Source organism: Anolis sagrei, chromosome 1 (assembly GCF_037176765.1).
Source record: "Anolis sagrei isolate rAnoSag1 chromosome 1, rAnoSag1.mat, whole genome shotgun sequence".
NCBI classification, from domain to species: domain Eukaryota; kingdom Metazoa; phylum Chordata; class Lepidosauria; order Squamata; family Dactyloidae; genus Anolis; species Anolis sagrei.
The window spans coordinates 306,811,977-306,828,711 of record NC_090021.1 but is presented as its reverse complement, the minus strand read 5'-3'; the positions used below and the strand labels follow the sequence as shown (position 1 = coordinate 306,828,711).

Below are 16,735 nucleotides of genomic sequence, written 5' to 3'. Positions count from 1 at the left end.
GACCTATGCAGCCCCAAAGACAGTTGCATCTGCCAGGTAGGAAATTTAGGTACCACTTTGCGGCGAGGCTAATTTAACTAATTTATGATACCATAAAAATTTCCAGCAGCGTGCGTAAGAATGAGGAAGTTCTCTATCAAGGACTCTGTATCGCAAGTAGACGGTGAAGTGACAGCTCCCTGTGGCTGGAATCGAGCATACCCTCATGAAGCTGGAAAGCTGGAATGTTAAATTGCCTCTGTGTCTGTCTATGGCATTGAATGTTTGCCAGATATATGTGCATTGTAATGTGCCCTGAGTCCCATTCAGTGTTAGAAGGGTGGAATGTAAATACTATAAATAAATAAATAAGGTAGAGAAAAAGGGAGAAGAAATTAGTTTTTTGGCATTTTCTTGAGTATTCAATTTAATTGAGTTTAATCTGTCATGGACTACAGCCCATTTCTTCCAATGCAGACTAATCTGTTGTCTTTCTCTTTTGATACACACTACGGAAGCCATAACCATTGGAACCGAGCTTGTAGAATTTGTTGAACTTCTTGTACAAAGTTCTTCATGTAGCAATCTACCTTTAAAGCAGAGATGGTGAAGCATCTCTGTTTTAAGGGAGCTTTGTGAGTTGTTGTAGGTTTTTCAGGCTGTATGGCCATGTTCTAGAAGTATTCTCTCCTGACATTTCATCTGCATCTATGACAGGCATCCTCAGAGGTTGTGAGGTCTGTTAGAAACTAGGAAAATTGGGTTTATATATCTGTGGAAAGTCCAGGGTGGGAGAATGAACTCTTGTCTGTTGGAGTTAGGTGTGAATGTTTCAGTTGGCCACCTTAATTAGCATTTGATGGCCTGACAGTTTATAGGTGTGCCCTGTTACTACCTGGGGGATTTCTTTGTTGAGAGGTGATTAGCTGTTCCTCATTGTTTCTTCTCTGCAGCTTTGTGACTTTTGGCTTAGAGCTTGGAAAAATTACATTTTTGATGTACCAGTTCCAGAATCTTACAGCTTGGGATATTTGAATTGCTCAAAAAAGAGAATGTTTCCAAGCTTCATCTATATTCCCTCTCATCTTTCTAGTTGTGAAGATACGCTTGCCTTTAACTCTGGGAGCAGCTCCGCAGTCCTCTCGTATGTGCTCAGCTCTGCAGAGTGTATCAGAGCGGCTTCCTAATTGCTTGTGACATAGCCATTGCCAGAGCTGGGGCCAGGCCTGGCCCTGGGGGAGAGACTCAATTAATTCCGGGATCAGTCCCAGGGCAGAGGAAATGGTGCATGCGAGAGAACAGCTAAATGGCCAGTGCATTCTGTTAACCCTGGAGCCAGGGAGGAGGCAGATGGGACAGACTTCAAGAGTCTCTAGAAAGCTGTAAATTGCTTTTAATTTCAAACTTGAATTCCCTGCTCAGTAAGGGAGTTTCAAGCAAGAAGAGATATCTTTCAATCCTTATTTAAGTTTATGATTATTTCATAGATTTAAAAAACCCTGACTTTCAGAATGCAGCAGTGGATGCCTATATAACCTGAAGGCACCAGCTCTTGTTTGATTGTGGAAGCTAAGCAAGATCTGGGCTGGATAGTACTTGGCAGAGACATTGTAAGGAAAAACGAAGTGCACCAGTTTTGATTGATAGGAAAGCAATATCACCAAGCAGTAGACCCTATAACTGGGTCAGTCAGTCTCAAGCCACACAACCACCACCACCTTCATATCCATACCATGGGTTTTCATTGTATAGAGGGGAGAACTGAGAGGAAATTAGACCAATTTGCCTAATATGGATTCAGAAGAATGGATGGTAGATTTTCAGGTTAGTCTAGTGTAAAGGCCATAGACAGAGACACACAAAACTGCCTTTCCAAAGGGTCTGCTGAGCCCAGAATTTAACACATGTCAAGGACTTGGGGACTGATGAATACCTCCATTTTCAGCTTCCTCACTCCTCTGTAGCCTTCACCAAAACATGTCCCCAAACCTGGAAGGGACCATATGTTTTCTTAGCTATTTGGGGGCATTTGAGAGTATGGCTACCTTCAATCAATAAATGGTGAATTTAAATTGTGTTTCCAGATTTTCCAGATTTTTGCTCCTTTTGATGGAGCAGAGGAACTTAGGGAGTTTGTACAAAATTCCTGCAGGTTACGTGTGTCCAATTAACACCACTGATTTAGTCTTGATGATAGGCAAGGATTCTCCAAGGCTTTCCCTCTTATTTGCTACTTGGCCTGCTTATTGGATATATAAAGGATTGAATCTATCTTTTCTTCGTGCAGAACTGATACTTCCCTCCATCAAGAAAAATATCATTTTTTTCCTAATCATAGGTTTCTAGTTTTTAACCAATTGCTAATTGTCCTTAGAAAGGGGAAATTTTCAGAGGCCTTCAAGAAGAAATATGAAAGCTATGTATATAATATTAACCTAATCTTTCTTCTCATCATGTTTGCTGAACTCTTAGCACTCTGCTTGCTTTAAGAGCAGCATGCATGTTGGGGATTGTGCAATTTATACTTTGATTTGCAAGGTAAAATATAGGGTGAAGTAATGAAGTGTGCTAAATGGTGCTCTCAAATTTTGGAAGAAATCTTGCTGTTTTTTATGTTCTCATATCCATTATGATAACAAAACTTCAATTTGGGTGATTGGAAGGATATCCTCCATGAAGAATTCATTGCCTCCCCTTTTTCTTGATGGCAGTTATTGGGATAGGAGGAGTGTGTATAGTTGACATTTGGAGACCCTTATAGCCCACCCCACTAGCTCTTTTTCCCCTTGTCACTGATGTTGTTGCCTGCTCAGAACATAAGAACCCTGCTGCTGGATTGGAGCTATGTTCCCAACATGGCCAAACAGGAGCTTTTGAGAAACTTGCCAGAAGGACATGATTGCAGTTACACACCCCTACTTCAGGTATATGAGAAGTGACGAGAACAGGGGGAAGGAACAACAGTCTCTAACTTGCCCTCTTTTTAGGTCAGATTGAGCAAATGGAAGGAGAGTTAAGGAGGCTGCCCCATTCAGATCCATTTGTTTATTAACTGCTGTTAAAGTGGACTTCTACTCATGGCAACCCAATGAATACAGTTACTCTATCACCAACAATCCCATTATCTCCAGTCACCCTGTCACCAAAAGCCCTGCTTTGCAGATTGAAGACCATGACTTCCTCTATTGAGTCAATCCATATCCTGTTTTGGGCCAGAATAGCCTTAAAACCAAGTTTAAAGGAACTAAAAAAGCTTCACTTCAGCAAAAGTTAAAGTAGCAAAAGCAAGTTCACAAAAGTAAGGCAAAAGTCTCTTGACTGAGCAAAAATTACATCTTTGGTGGTTTCTTCATAAGGAAGAAACTTCGTGCTGGAACTATTGCAGCATCAAAGTCTAGGTAATTGGATCGGTTGCTACCAGCTACGGGCCATTCCCCTGCTTTTGATATATAGCCTCAGCCCACAGCACATGTGTCTCTAGGGAGTGGTTTGATTGCTGCATGTCTTTTCGGCAATCCTGGCTGATCTATGCCTTGCTTGTTGCTCCCTTAGGTGTTCTTGAAAGGTAGGAACAATCAATGTGCCTCTCTCTTCTTCTTCCTCCTGAGCAGGTCTGACTATCTGCCCAGAATCTCCAGCCCCTTTCTCTTCATCCTTCTCTTCTTCCAACTCTTCCTCAGAGCAAGAAAAGGAAGACACAACATCCTACACTCCACTAGAGATGATAGTTGTGGAAGATAGACCAAGAAGGATATCTTGTTTCCTGTTGTACTTGGGTTGTCTTTCTGAAGTTAGGATGAATATTGACATATCCAAGAGAAAGACATCTCTGGTTCTTATTTCCTTTCCAGATTGATTGATTTGACGGATGTCTTGGGTCTAGTAGGTAGACTTGTCCAGGAGAAGCTGGAGTGTTTCGTTGATTCAACGGAGAGCGATTGTCGAGCTAAAAGCAATTATCGATGTCTTGTGGAACACTTGCAAACCGAACTAAATGACAAGTTGATGTCTTGTATTTCAGGCTTTTTGATCTGAACCCTGATCTCTTGCCCCTTTTCCAGTACAACTGCAAGAAGTTCTCTACTCCTCAGGAGTGCCTCTCATCACCTGAATTTTTGGAGCACATTAGAAAGGTGAGAGGTATAAAGAAACTTGTCTGATAATTGTATGGAATTATATACACATTGCAACTCAGTTGGTGAAGTCTGCTTTATAAGGTATGGCCTATTTGGGATGTGAACTTGGAGACTAAGGGTGCATCTACATTATAGAATGAATACATTTTGACCCCACTTTAGCTGTGATAGAATCATGGGATTTATAATTTGGTGAAGCACCAGCACTGTTTAGCAGAGAAGATGAAAGGTGAATAATCTCCCACGATTCCATAACATTGTGTCACAGAGGTTAAAGTGGTTCCAAACTAAATTACTTCTATAGTGTGGATGCACCCCAAGATTCAAACAAGCTCATAATGCTCTATGAGTGGCTTTAAGCTGTCGATTCTGTCAAACCGATGTATCTAATAGGGTTGCTGTAAGAATAAAATGACGCACAATGAACAGACACTAGATCAGGAGTGGCTGGCAGTTCTTTGGGTAACTTGCAGTGGGTCTGAAAATGTGTACTGACTGAAAGATTTGGTTAGAAGTCTGCAAGGAATTGTGGTGTCTTCTAATAGTTTGGCCTTATTAAATATTTTAGGGACTATTTTACTTCTAAATCTGCCTAAGCATGATTTTAAATTGTTGTGAACGTTAAAGCTGTTGCAATACATTGTCATGTTTTTTAGTTAAGTAAGATAAGAACATATAATTATTTTAATTTACATATATTGTGTAATCCATACATTTCCTTGACACATTACAATGAAAGGCAGACTTATAAATATTTCTATAAATCTATATAAATAATAATGTAATGTTTGTTTGTGGGATTGACATAACTAAAAACCATGGGGTGAATTGACACCAAATTTGGACACAATACACTTATTAGGCCAACCAGTGACCATCACTCATAAAAACACTGAAAAACACAGTGGAAGAGTCTTTAAAAGCAAAAGAAAAGCATTACAATGTGTGCACAAAACCACATATATACACATATACACAAATATATACACACATATACACATATATACACACAAAAACACATATACACAGACTGGGCCACAGCAACACATGGCACGGGATGGCTAGTAAACAATAAATGACTAAATTTCATTTGGAATCCAACTGCCACCACCCAGATCTGAAGCTGAAATCAAGGTAAAAAATCTGAGGTTTTTTATTTCCTATTGATCAGAATGGAGACTGCAGTCAAGAAATCAGAAGAACACTAGGACTCGAAAGGGAAGCTATGGAGGAAATAAACAAGATCCTGTAGTGTAAAGTTACATCACTAAATACTGAAGTTAGGATAGTTCATGGCATTGTATTTCTCTATTTCTATGTATGGCTGTGAAAGGTGGAGAGTGAAAGAAGTTGATAGGAAGAAAACCAACCAACTCATTTGAGATGAGATGATGGAGTAGAGTTCTGCAGATACTGTGGACTGCTAAAAACAATGTCCTGATCTCTTTATAGAAGCCAAGATGATTAAACTGGAGTTGTCATACTTTGGCCATATCAAGGGAAGAAATGAAACTCATCAGAAAATACTATAATGCTTGGTGGATGACAGTAAGAAAGGAAAAAAAATTGAGTCTACCCAGGTCAATAGACTCAATCAAGGAAGCCACAGACCAGAGTTTACAAGACCTGAGCTAGACTGTTGATAGTAGAGTGACTTATTTATTTTTTTATTTCCATATTTCCATCCCACCTTTCTCACCTAGGAGGGGACTCAAGGAGGCCTTACAATAGGGAGGAATTTGGTGCCATACAGACATATATCAAATTAACAATTATAATTATAACCAAATAATTAAAACATGAATTATTAAAATATCAATTAAAAACACGTCATCCAAAACATAATCCAGGGCCATTCCATTTGTCAATCACAGTTGATTCATAGTCACATATTGCACTGCTCCAATTGCTTGTCAAAAGCTTTATCCCAAAGCAATGTCTTAAGTTTTTCCCCGAAGGTCAGGAGAGAAGGGGTTGATCTTATCTCACTGGGGAGGGAGTTCTATAGTTGAGGGGCTACCACTGAGAAGGTCCTATCTCTCATCCCCACCAATCACACCTGTGAAGGAGGTGGAATTGAGAGCAGGGCCTCTCCAGATGATCTTAATCCCTAAGATAGTTTATAGAGGGAGATACATTCAGACAGGTAAGCTGGGCTGGAACTGTTTAGGACTTTAGAAGCTAAAGCCAGCACTTTGAATTGGAGGTCTCCCATTCATAAGACACATAAGTTAAAAGCAGCTTGAAGGTAGGCTATAACATGTTTTGGAAGTTTGAAGGTAGTTAACAACAACAAGCAAAACAAAGAGATATCATTGGAAATACCAAAATAGCTATAACATGTTTTTGATCATTATCAATACCCCATGGGATAGAACTATGCCTGCCAAAATATTTGTTTTTTTGTGCTACTTGCCTCTGGAGTTCCATGTTTTTTTTAAAAAAATGAACTGCCAAGAACCTTTTTCTTGGCAGAATTGGAAGAAATTTGTAGGAATAGTTGCCTCATCATAGGGATGCATGGTTGCCAAGTTTCAAATGAATAGGTGGAGAGACTTTTTTTGTGCAATAACAGCCTTTTTTTGGGATGGCATCCAAAAAGGGTGTGTTTATCCCTGTGGACTATTGTTCTGAAAATGACAGACAGCCTAGAGGTGCTGTTGAGAAACAAACCTGTAACATTTCAGAAGGATGGGTGCAACAGTTCATTGTACAAAGGAAGTCCTCAATTCATTTGATAGGTAGGGGTGAGTCACTTCCCCATTTCCCCTCCTGTGTTTCTTGAGAACAATGTGTATGAAAATGGTATACACTGTATACATCACCTTAGGCATGAAACTGACCAAATGACAGAAGAATGAGTGTAGTACTCTAGGAGTAACATTACTTAAAACAAATTTCAGATCCTACCCCCTCCCCCAAAATAGTGAAGCATAATGACAGTGGAAGAAAGGCTATCAACCCCTTTTTCGTCCCATCTCATTTTAGGAGTAAGCCACTCAAGGAAGACAGAGACAGCAGAACATCCTAAATCAAAACATCACATAATTTTTCTTCATCATCACGTCCAAATGGAATCTGATGCCTTTAGCGTGTTTAGGCCCTCGTTGTCTTTAAAGTTGAATGCCATAGAAAAAGAGAAATGACTCACTCATGGAAGCCACATCCCTGAGCTTGTAGGATCTGAGCAGGGCTATTAATAACAGAGTGTCTTGAAGACTTCTCATATATTGGATGCCTTATGTTGAAGCCTGATGGTAAACAGTATCAGGAGCTGCAGTAGCAACAAATAACCACTTCAACCTGAATCTCTTATCCTACCCTTTGTTATTTCAGTTCAGCAAAAAAGTCACTTAAATCCAAGATCTGAATTCACAGTAAAATTACTCAATTAAGTGTACTTGGTAGCCAAGTGGTGTTGGCTACCATATATTAAAACTATTTTAATTACTGGTACAAATGCTTTTCTTTAAAGCTTTCTCTAAAATTACTTGTGGGTAATGTAAATATGTGAATATATATGGGACTTTATCTTGATTTTTTAAATGTGCAGATAATGCATTTTACAAAAATAATAATAATCTAAATCTGTTTTTGACCAGAAACGGTTTTAATTTAATTTAAATAATTAAATCCATGCCACAGCTTGATAGATGCAAGCCGGAAGAACAAGTAGAGGCTTATTCTGGGAATGGGTTAAAAAAAGTCCAAACTTGGAAGCCTTCAGCATTGTTGGAAGCCTTTCTTTTTTGGCTGAGTTTTAGCTTATCAATTGGCTGGTTTTAATTTGATGCCTTCTGTTGCTTATGATTAGCACTGGTGATGTTTATTTTTCTGGTCTGAAATTTTTAAATTATGTTTTAATTTTAATGATTTTTTTGGGAGTAATAGTGCACTGGAAAAAGATACTATCTGCATTCAGTTTGGGGTGCTGGTTCAGAAAATTGCATTGGATAGACCACATCAGCTCTAGTTTCTGATACAGAATATATGCCACGATCAATGACAGGGAAGGAGTGGCAAGCGGCACGAAAGGAGCAGAAAGAAAATAAAATAAATTAAGAGGAAGGAGGCTCAAGGACCAAATTTTTGACCTCGTGGCCCACTGGTGGTCCATGGCCCACAGGTTAAGAACCACCTACGTGTAAGAAGTAATAACTGTGGCCACATATGATGGTTTCCATATCAGGTGTGTGATTAGTCTGCTTTAGATTTTATACCAATTTTAAGGTGCAGTTCAAGGTGTTGGATCATATTCCCCAAATAAGTTTAGAACCTTGGACAGCTCAATTCGAGTATGGCATAAAACTCAGAGGAGATTCACTGGCTCTCCAATTTGACTATCCTTGGTACATGTATTTTTCTTGATAACTTTTGCGACAACCATGATTTTGAAAGGTACTTTGAGTGGATCCCCCAACCTCCCACAATAGAATAAGGGGAGGCAAGAAAACTCATGTCTATTGAATGAGTCTGTCACTACCGCCTGGCAGCATTTGCTACATCTCTCTGTTAAACAGTAGGATCAGCTCTATTATTGACAATCTTGTTCCATTCTCTGAAGGATCATATCTTCCTATGTGAATTTGGCAATGTTTTGAAATTCTTTTGGGAGGTCTCACTCTACTTGCCCGACCATAATAATAGTTATATCTGTGGCTGTTCCCAGGCTCTGGAATTCCCTTTCCAGGGAGGTTAGATTGGCACCTTCCCAGGTATATTTTCCTAGGCAGGCAAAGACTCTTTTGTTACAACAAGGCTTTGAGAAGAGCATGATGTTGTAGTTTGAGCACCTGAGTACAACTCTGGAGTCCAAGATTTGAATCCCTGCTCAGTCATGAGACAGACTTCCTCTCATGTCACACCCTCTCAGCCTCAGAGGAAAGCAGTGGCAAACCTCTGCTGAAAAAGTCTTGCCAAGAACCTCTGTGATACATTTGCCTTGGAAACGACCCGAAGGCACACAGCAACAACAACAAGGGTTGATTGCCCAGGGGAAAGGATTCATCCTGTGCTGCGTTTGTATTTGCTGTTCTCCTTTTTTTACAATAGTTTAATTATTTCAGTTCTTGTGGTTTTTTCGGGCTATATGGCCATGTTCTAGAGGCATTTCTCCTGACGTTTTGCCTGCATCCTCACCTCTGAGGATGCTTGCCATAGATGCAGGCGAAACATCAGGAGAAATGCCTCTAGAACATGGCCATATAGCCCGAAAAAACCCACAAGAACTGAGTGATTCCAGCCATGAAAGCCTTCGACAATACGTTTAATTATTTGTTTACCTTTTGTACAACTGAATTTTTATTTAACCTTTGTAACATCAGACTGGGATAATTCTGTAATAATTATGAAATATGGAAGCTATATTTCTAGATGCTATGGCTCAGAAAATCATGATAGGTCTTTTCCTCTAAGTCCTCTAAGGTTTGTTGTAGTATTGACCTACAAGATAAATTGTAACTGTGATATTTCACAGGAGTCATACATTAAGCATTTCTACTTGTACTGGAAGCAACAATCAACTATAGCTTCCCAACGTGTCTACAGGCTACAAACATAAGCATTTCTGATCAGCTTGCATGATGATCTATACATGGATTTTTGATTTTTTTCTGACCCACAGATGCTTTCCTTATTGTGAATGCTTTACAATTGATTGAAGTTTTAGATGGTAGAACTGTGGCAATACACTTTTAAATATAATTTCTTTAAAATTTGCCTTTTTTGCTATTGAATTTTTGGGCTTAAGGAGGCATATGGCACAAACCTTCCAGGCTCTGCAGTGATTATTTGCAGAAGGCTTTTATATGAAAAGGCCACTGTCCTGTTTCTCAATAGAGAATATTACATTCTTCTGTTTTATTTTTCCCTTTTAGGTAATGTCAGTAATAGATGCAGCTGTAACCCATATGGAAAATTTGCATTGTCTGGCAGAATACCTTGCCAACCTGGGTAAGAAACATCAGACAGTTGGTGTGAAGCTTGAGTCCTTTTCGGTAAGCTGCCTCTGAAGATATATTTGCTGCATTCTTGGTTATCTTTCTCTTCTTTCTTTAAACCTTCAGTTTGTATAACTGCCTTTTACTTGTTTTATGTAAATAGAAATAAATGCTTGAATCTGCAAAACGTGCTATATGTAAGCAATAGATTATCCAGGTTTGGGAAAATGCCCACAACTGCATGTTCATTTTGACAACCACTGATGGAATGTGTTAATATACCAAATCACAAGCTTCAAAACATTGGCTTTTGGGACAAAAGCTGCCCATATATCTGGACAGCAAGGTCACTGGTCATGTTTGCTAAGGAACTCGGGGACTTATTAAAAGCTAACCTTTTCAAGTGCTCAAGGAAGCATTGACAACCATTTACATGTTGATTATTGACATTTACTATTGTATGCTTGATTTTTAAAAAATATATATACAACTTTTATTTTTGGAGATTCCCATAGTTCATTTACCATTTTTGTTTTTTATATGTGACAGTGAAAGTTCATCATCTTTTGGATACATAGATATTTACACTCTATGTCCCTGTTACTTTCCGAGCAAACAAAAACCCACTCAAACTGGGTAAAAATCCCCACTCAGTGTTGTCTAGATTTTTAAACTATGGCTTCCATCATCCCTGGCCTTTGACCATGCTGACTGAAAGTTGATAGAAAATGTAGCCAAAAGCACCTGGAGAACAGTAGGTTGTGAAAGGGATGGTTCTTGGGGGATTTGAGGGAGTCTGTGTAGCTTGTGGTTTCAAGATGTCAGGTGCACAGACAGCCAAACTGCACATTAAATGTCACACCATGGTCTTAATCCAGCATTACTAATCACCAATCCTCTGGCGGTAGTTTACTAATTGAAATGCAAAAATAAAATAAAAGATGCAGAATATAAAAACAAGAATGGCAGTTGAATTTTCAATGATGATTCCTTCTTAGTTGATGAAGCAAGCTATTTGGCCTGCACTGACCTCTCTCGCTTTCTCTTTTGTTTAGTTTTGTTTCTTTCATGGAGATGGGAGCCAAGTAGCTGTCTCAATTGGACTCTTATAGCCAACAGGGATTTTAATCAGAATCAAGCTCATCATTAATCAGAATATTAACCACTAAATAACTTATGATGACCCCATAAATCTCATTGGGTTTTTTAAGACAAAAATACTCTGGTCCCACAATGGGTTCAGCACCTTGGATAGCTCTTTCCTACTGACATTTGAACTGCCAGTAACCTTAGTTTTAGCCTTATCCCAAAGTCTTCAGTCTTCAGATATAGAAAAATAATCTACCTCCTGGTTTAGATTACTTCAGGGGTATCCAACACATTTTCTTTGAGGTCACATCAGCCTTATGGTTGCCTTCAATGTGCCATTGAATCAGTGGGTGGAGAATTGGGGGATATAGAGGGCCAACTATAGTTGTTTTACATAGTGGTCAGCGCTCTTTAGTTTTTACTCAGTTTGGGTATTATTGAACTATTATTTATTTATTTATTTAAAAGTTTTCTATACCGATCTTCTCACCTACAAGAGGGACTCAGATCCGGTTCACAACATGTGTTCATATACAAAAATACAAACCACACAACTAAAACTCTTATCTTTTTTGATTATTCACCAAGTGGACCAGGAATAATGGGAATTGCAAGCCAACAGCACTTGTGGCCCCAAGGTTGGGAAAAGATTAAAGTCAGACATCATACCCACAAGCTTTGTATCTAAATTCAAACCACACTATCCTGACTAAACCGAACAAACTGTATTCAACTCCCATCAGCTCTAGTCATGCTGTCTAATGATGAGGAATACAGAAGTTGTATTCTAGCATCTGGAGGACCATATAAATGACATGGGGAGCTGGACTTGGCCCATGGGCCTTGAGTTTGACATATGTGGATTACTTATTAGATGATTTATTTATTTATTGGATTTTTACATTGGGATGAGATCTAAGGCAAGATGAATAAATCAGCCTTGTTTCTGCCTGTTGAATACTGATGCCACTGTCTCCCTTTTGATTTTCAGACGGTGGGGGAGTCTTTGCTATTCATGCTGGAACAATGCCATGGCCCAGCTTTTGACATGAATGTACGTGAGGCCTGGATCAAGCTGTACAGTACTGTGGTGGAAGCCATGGCTTGTGGATGGGACGTTCCTGGAAAGGTGGAATAAAGCAGCGGCTGAGATGCTTGAAGGCTCTGGCTGTTCTGGATCAGGGACAGCTTTGAAGAGAGAGCACACCTGCCTTTCCAGCTCCGTGTTTTTCAGAGTAATGTCTTTCTCTCAACAGCTTATATCTCTTGTGTTTTCTTTTGCATTCTCCATGTCTCTTGTGAAAAACATGACAGGGCTCCCAAATTCCTCTACTTGTTGGCTTGTAGGGGGCAGGAGAGAGCCAGTCTGGAATTGCATCTAGAAGAGAAGCAGAGAGTGATGCAGCTTCCCTTCCAAAAAGGCTCATTACAGGTTTTTATTCTCTATTTTCAAAGAGTAGTTAGAAGTATCTCCTAGGACAGAAAGGTTATTGCACCAGCTGTTCCATTAAAGGAAGAAAGCCTGAGGTTGTAACAGTGAAGTGAGCCAATAGAGTGTGCATTTCTTTGGGATTATCCAAGCAGTATAGCTTTTCCTTTCTTTTTTAAAACTCCCAGACATACTAAGCCTTCTCTTAGTTCATCTGAGTTTAGGGTGGTTATGTTTTTAATAAGCTTTCCCACAAATTACAACTTGGAAAGCCAGTAGAGCTGTCAGTTTCCTGTGTGTGAAAACAAAATCTTGTCATGAAATTTGTGACAGATGTAGCATTGGTCTTGGAAAGAGCATCCCGAATTCATTCTGGTTTCAAGCCAAAGAGAGCTGGTAGCATAAAATTCATTTCTGGGCAGTTGCCATTCTTCCTCTTTCTTTTGAAGCATTTTACAACAGCCTGCAGGGTGTTCGACAGAATCCTTTTCACTTTTTTGTTGAATTTTAATTAAAAGCAAACTTCTTCACTCTTGTTATTGTTGTTGAAGAGCAGGGACAGAAATTGTGAAGCCCTCCACGTATTGAATTGCAACTCCCAGTAGGCCAAGCTGATATTGTCAAGGATGCTGTGTGCTGTACATCACCATCATTTGGAGTGCCCCCAAATTCCCCCAGAAACATTTGAGTAGTTAAGCCACTTGCTTAACTTTTGATGTTTGTAAGGAAGCTAATTCAATCAGGATTCCACTTTGAGAGAAAGGTGACATATATATTTAATAAGGAAACTCAAAGGGCATGTTTCCTTACCCTGTCAAGTGAATTGGGCTACAATTTCCACTATCCTTAGTCAGTCATACTGATTGATGGGAGTTGCAGCTGACACATTTACAGGATGCCATGTTGGGTAGGATTGCTTTGAGGTCCCCATCTTTTACTTGTTTTTACTGGAGGACCAAGTCCACCACAGGGAAATTCTGAGTACGACTGTGTAGGAAGGCAAAGGGTAAGTCTTGCCCTGAGGCCAGGCCTAGATAAGGAAAAAAAATGTCCATCATGATGATGAGGTGAGAAGTATTTTGAGGGTCCTTTTATCATTAATGTATGTGGTTGATCTTGGAAAGCTGGTTTGGTTTCAGATAGCTCGATGATCAAAAGTGATACAACTGGTAAACCAGCTCTGTCTTGGATCACAAACACGCCACACTTTTACATGTGCTTTTATGTATCATTAATAGGCTGATTAATCAGTCCTGTAGGATGATATCTTGTCACTATATCTGATATGTGAAACTGTTTAATCTTGTGGACTAAGTAGGGGTTGGAACTTCCAGACCAAGTGGAAGCAGCTGCCGATCCAAAATCATATATTTCCTTTATGTGTAAGGAACAACTGTTTTTATGTGTAAAAAAATCACTTGAGCAATCTTTTCATGTTTTGGTTTATGTACTGTTGTATTAAAGTGTCCTTGTGGGAGAGATAATACACATTTTTCCCAAGGAAATTGTTTTGTGCAGAGATTTTTGTCATGCCTATAAAGTCCAGATGGCTTAGGGACAGTTACTTTGAAATATATCAGTGAGCCCACAAAAAAAAAAAAAAAAAAAAAAGATAATATGAGGGGGGAAACACATCCTGGCAGAGCAAGGATGTCTACAGTTTAAACATTGGTTTTACGGTGCTAGTTTTATAATAAAGGATTCAAATCATGCTCCAGCCCTCAGTTTTGGGTTGTTTTCTAATATAGCCCTACCACAAAAAAGCCCTATTATTGGATGTGAATATAGTTGAGAAGAGTATTCAGAATCTGGAAGAGTTTACTAAGTGTCATATTTTTGGCTACTGGTAATGTAGAGACATGGTAATGATGTTTATCAGAATCTGGAAAACTGATTTTTTTGGACTACCGCACCCTGCAATCTTTCTGAGAGATTTTGGGAGATGGGAGTTTTAAGGAAGTAACTTTCTCAAAGTGATGATATTATTATGATGCAATCAGAACAAAATAAATTAACAAAATTAGGGAACCAATAGAACAGAATCCTTTCAATCTTTGGGACTGTATTAGTACTAAATCGGATGGAAATACGGAGGTTGTACATAACAAGTTCCAGTCCCTGCACTACATGCCAACTTCTTTCTTTCTTCCTGTTCAACCTCTTCCCTACACAAATATCTTTCTATGTATTTTTATATATCCCACTATTTTGAATTTAAATCAAGGGTGGGAATGCTTTTATGACCAGCAGGGAAAATATTGCACACATGAGTAGAACTAAGAACGGTATAAAAGAGATGAAAGGATGACAGATTCATTCAAAGAGAAAACATGAAGACGTATCTCCACTCTTAAAAAAAGTGATTTGGAATCGGCACTCGGAGTATTTGGGAGAAACAAATTACCAAAGTAGGTGGTATACCAATAAACTTAGGCTAACATATTTTGGGCATATCATGAGAAGGCATGATTCACTAAAAAAGACAATGCCCGGATAAGTAGAAGGCAGCAGGAAAAGAAGGAAGCCATGGTTCTGAGTCTGCAAGACCAGAGCAGAGCAATTGATAATAAGGAGGTTTGTTATTATTGTTGTGTTCTGTTAGTAGACTGAGTCCAAGCAGATGAACTGATCAATAGGTACAATGTCCACAGCATATCTAGATAGAGATTCAAGAGCAGAAACATATTAAGTCATTCTATCACAATTTGGAGCTGGTCTGTGTGAATAGAGGAAGATTCTGCTTTGACTTGGATTGGAGGGATGTCAGTAGAATTTAATTTGCCTAATTGAAATATAGGCTTTGCTTCCCCTCTTTCATTCATCTCACGATCTAAATGAAGTCCTTGGTTCCACCAAGTAGCTTCTTTTCTTAAATATGTATGTTCATTAGCCCTTTCCTACAGTCTTGCATTAGAGTAATAAATCTTGCAGAAGCAAACTGGCTTTGTGAGAACTCTGATTTCCATAGTAACTGAAGCTGGTTGTTCCAAGGCAGACAGTTGCCGATAACAGGAGCAGTAGGTAGTCCCTTCTGCATTGCCTGAGAGTGGCAGGGACTCGAATTCTAGGTGGGAGCAAGGCAAATGAGGAGATGAATATCAGTTATTATGTGGATCAGTGAGCTACTTATGAAAGCAAATGGCTATTCTGACTGCAAGACCTTTGAGCAGAAAACATGCAGAAAACAAAGGATAAGGAATGCTAGGGTTGTATAGCATAAATTTCCACATATGTTGTTTGTGCTACACAGTCTGTGTATTGAATATCAATGCTTTGTAACTGAATATAGACCTGGATGCCAATTTTACAGAATAGATGGACCCAGACACATGAGCCCAGAATGTGCATCCACATGAATTGGAGCATCTCACTGCAACTCTGCTTCCATGATCTGAAACTGAAGGACACTGTGCATCAGACAAAATCACTGAATCACAGAGTTGGGAATTCAAGAAAAGTCTAAGATAACCCCCCACCATGCTGGAATAAACAACTAAAGCACTTCTGATAGATGACTATTCAAAATCTGTTAAAAGAGCCACAATTTCAAGGCATTCTTGTCAACAAGAAGTTCTTCTCATTAGGACATTCTGCGAAACATTTAATTCAATCTTTTTTTTCTTGCAATTTGAATTTATTGGTTCATGTCAATGATCAAGTAATTCCAGAAAGGAATAATTTATGTTATGTGCAAGACACTGACAGGATTCCAACTGTGTCCATTTTCCATTGCCCACCAATGTAGTCATGAGGACAACGTGGAGCAATTAAGATGCAGTGAATGAAAGTCCTTATGATCCCTGGTCATTGATATTAATGACTGGACTAATGGGAAAGTGAATCTCTGAATTTGGGGATTTTTTTTACATAGTACAGTCTTGCATATCTAACCTTCACTCATCCAACATTCTGTATTATCCAAAACAGTCTGCCTCCTGCCCGGATCCATAGCAGTTTCAATACATTGAGATGTTTTGGTGCTAAATATGTAAATACAGTAATTACTACATAATGTTACCGTGTACTAAACTGCTTTTTCTGTCGATTTGTTGTAAAACTTGTTTTGGTGTTTAGTTTTTAAAATCATAATGCAATTTGATGTTTAATAGGCTTTTCCTTAATCTCTCCTTATTAACCAACATTTTTGCTTATCCAACGTTCTG

General features: G+C 38.9%; 1 protein-coding gene across 2 annotated transcripts in view; it reads left to right on the top strand.

Moving 5' to 3' along the window:
• The window catches only part of NGB (neuroglobin), a 43,434-nt gene extending 29,357 nt beyond the window's left edge, over positions 1 to 14,077 (top strand). For both annotated transcript variants that reach the window (XM_060757943.2, XM_060757951.2), the window contains 3 exons: positions 4,001 to 4,112; positions 9,992 to 10,111; positions 12,135 to 14,077. In XM_060757943.2, coding sequence (XP_060613926.2) covers positions 4,001 to 4,112; positions 9,992 to 10,111; positions 12,135 to 12,281 — 379 coding nt within the window. In that variant the 3' untranslated portion in view covers positions 12,282 to 14,077. The remainder of the gene's footprint in view (positions 1 to 4,000; positions 4,113 to 9,991; positions 10,112 to 12,134) is intronic.
• Positions 14,078 to 16,735: the final 2,658 nt, after the last annotated feature.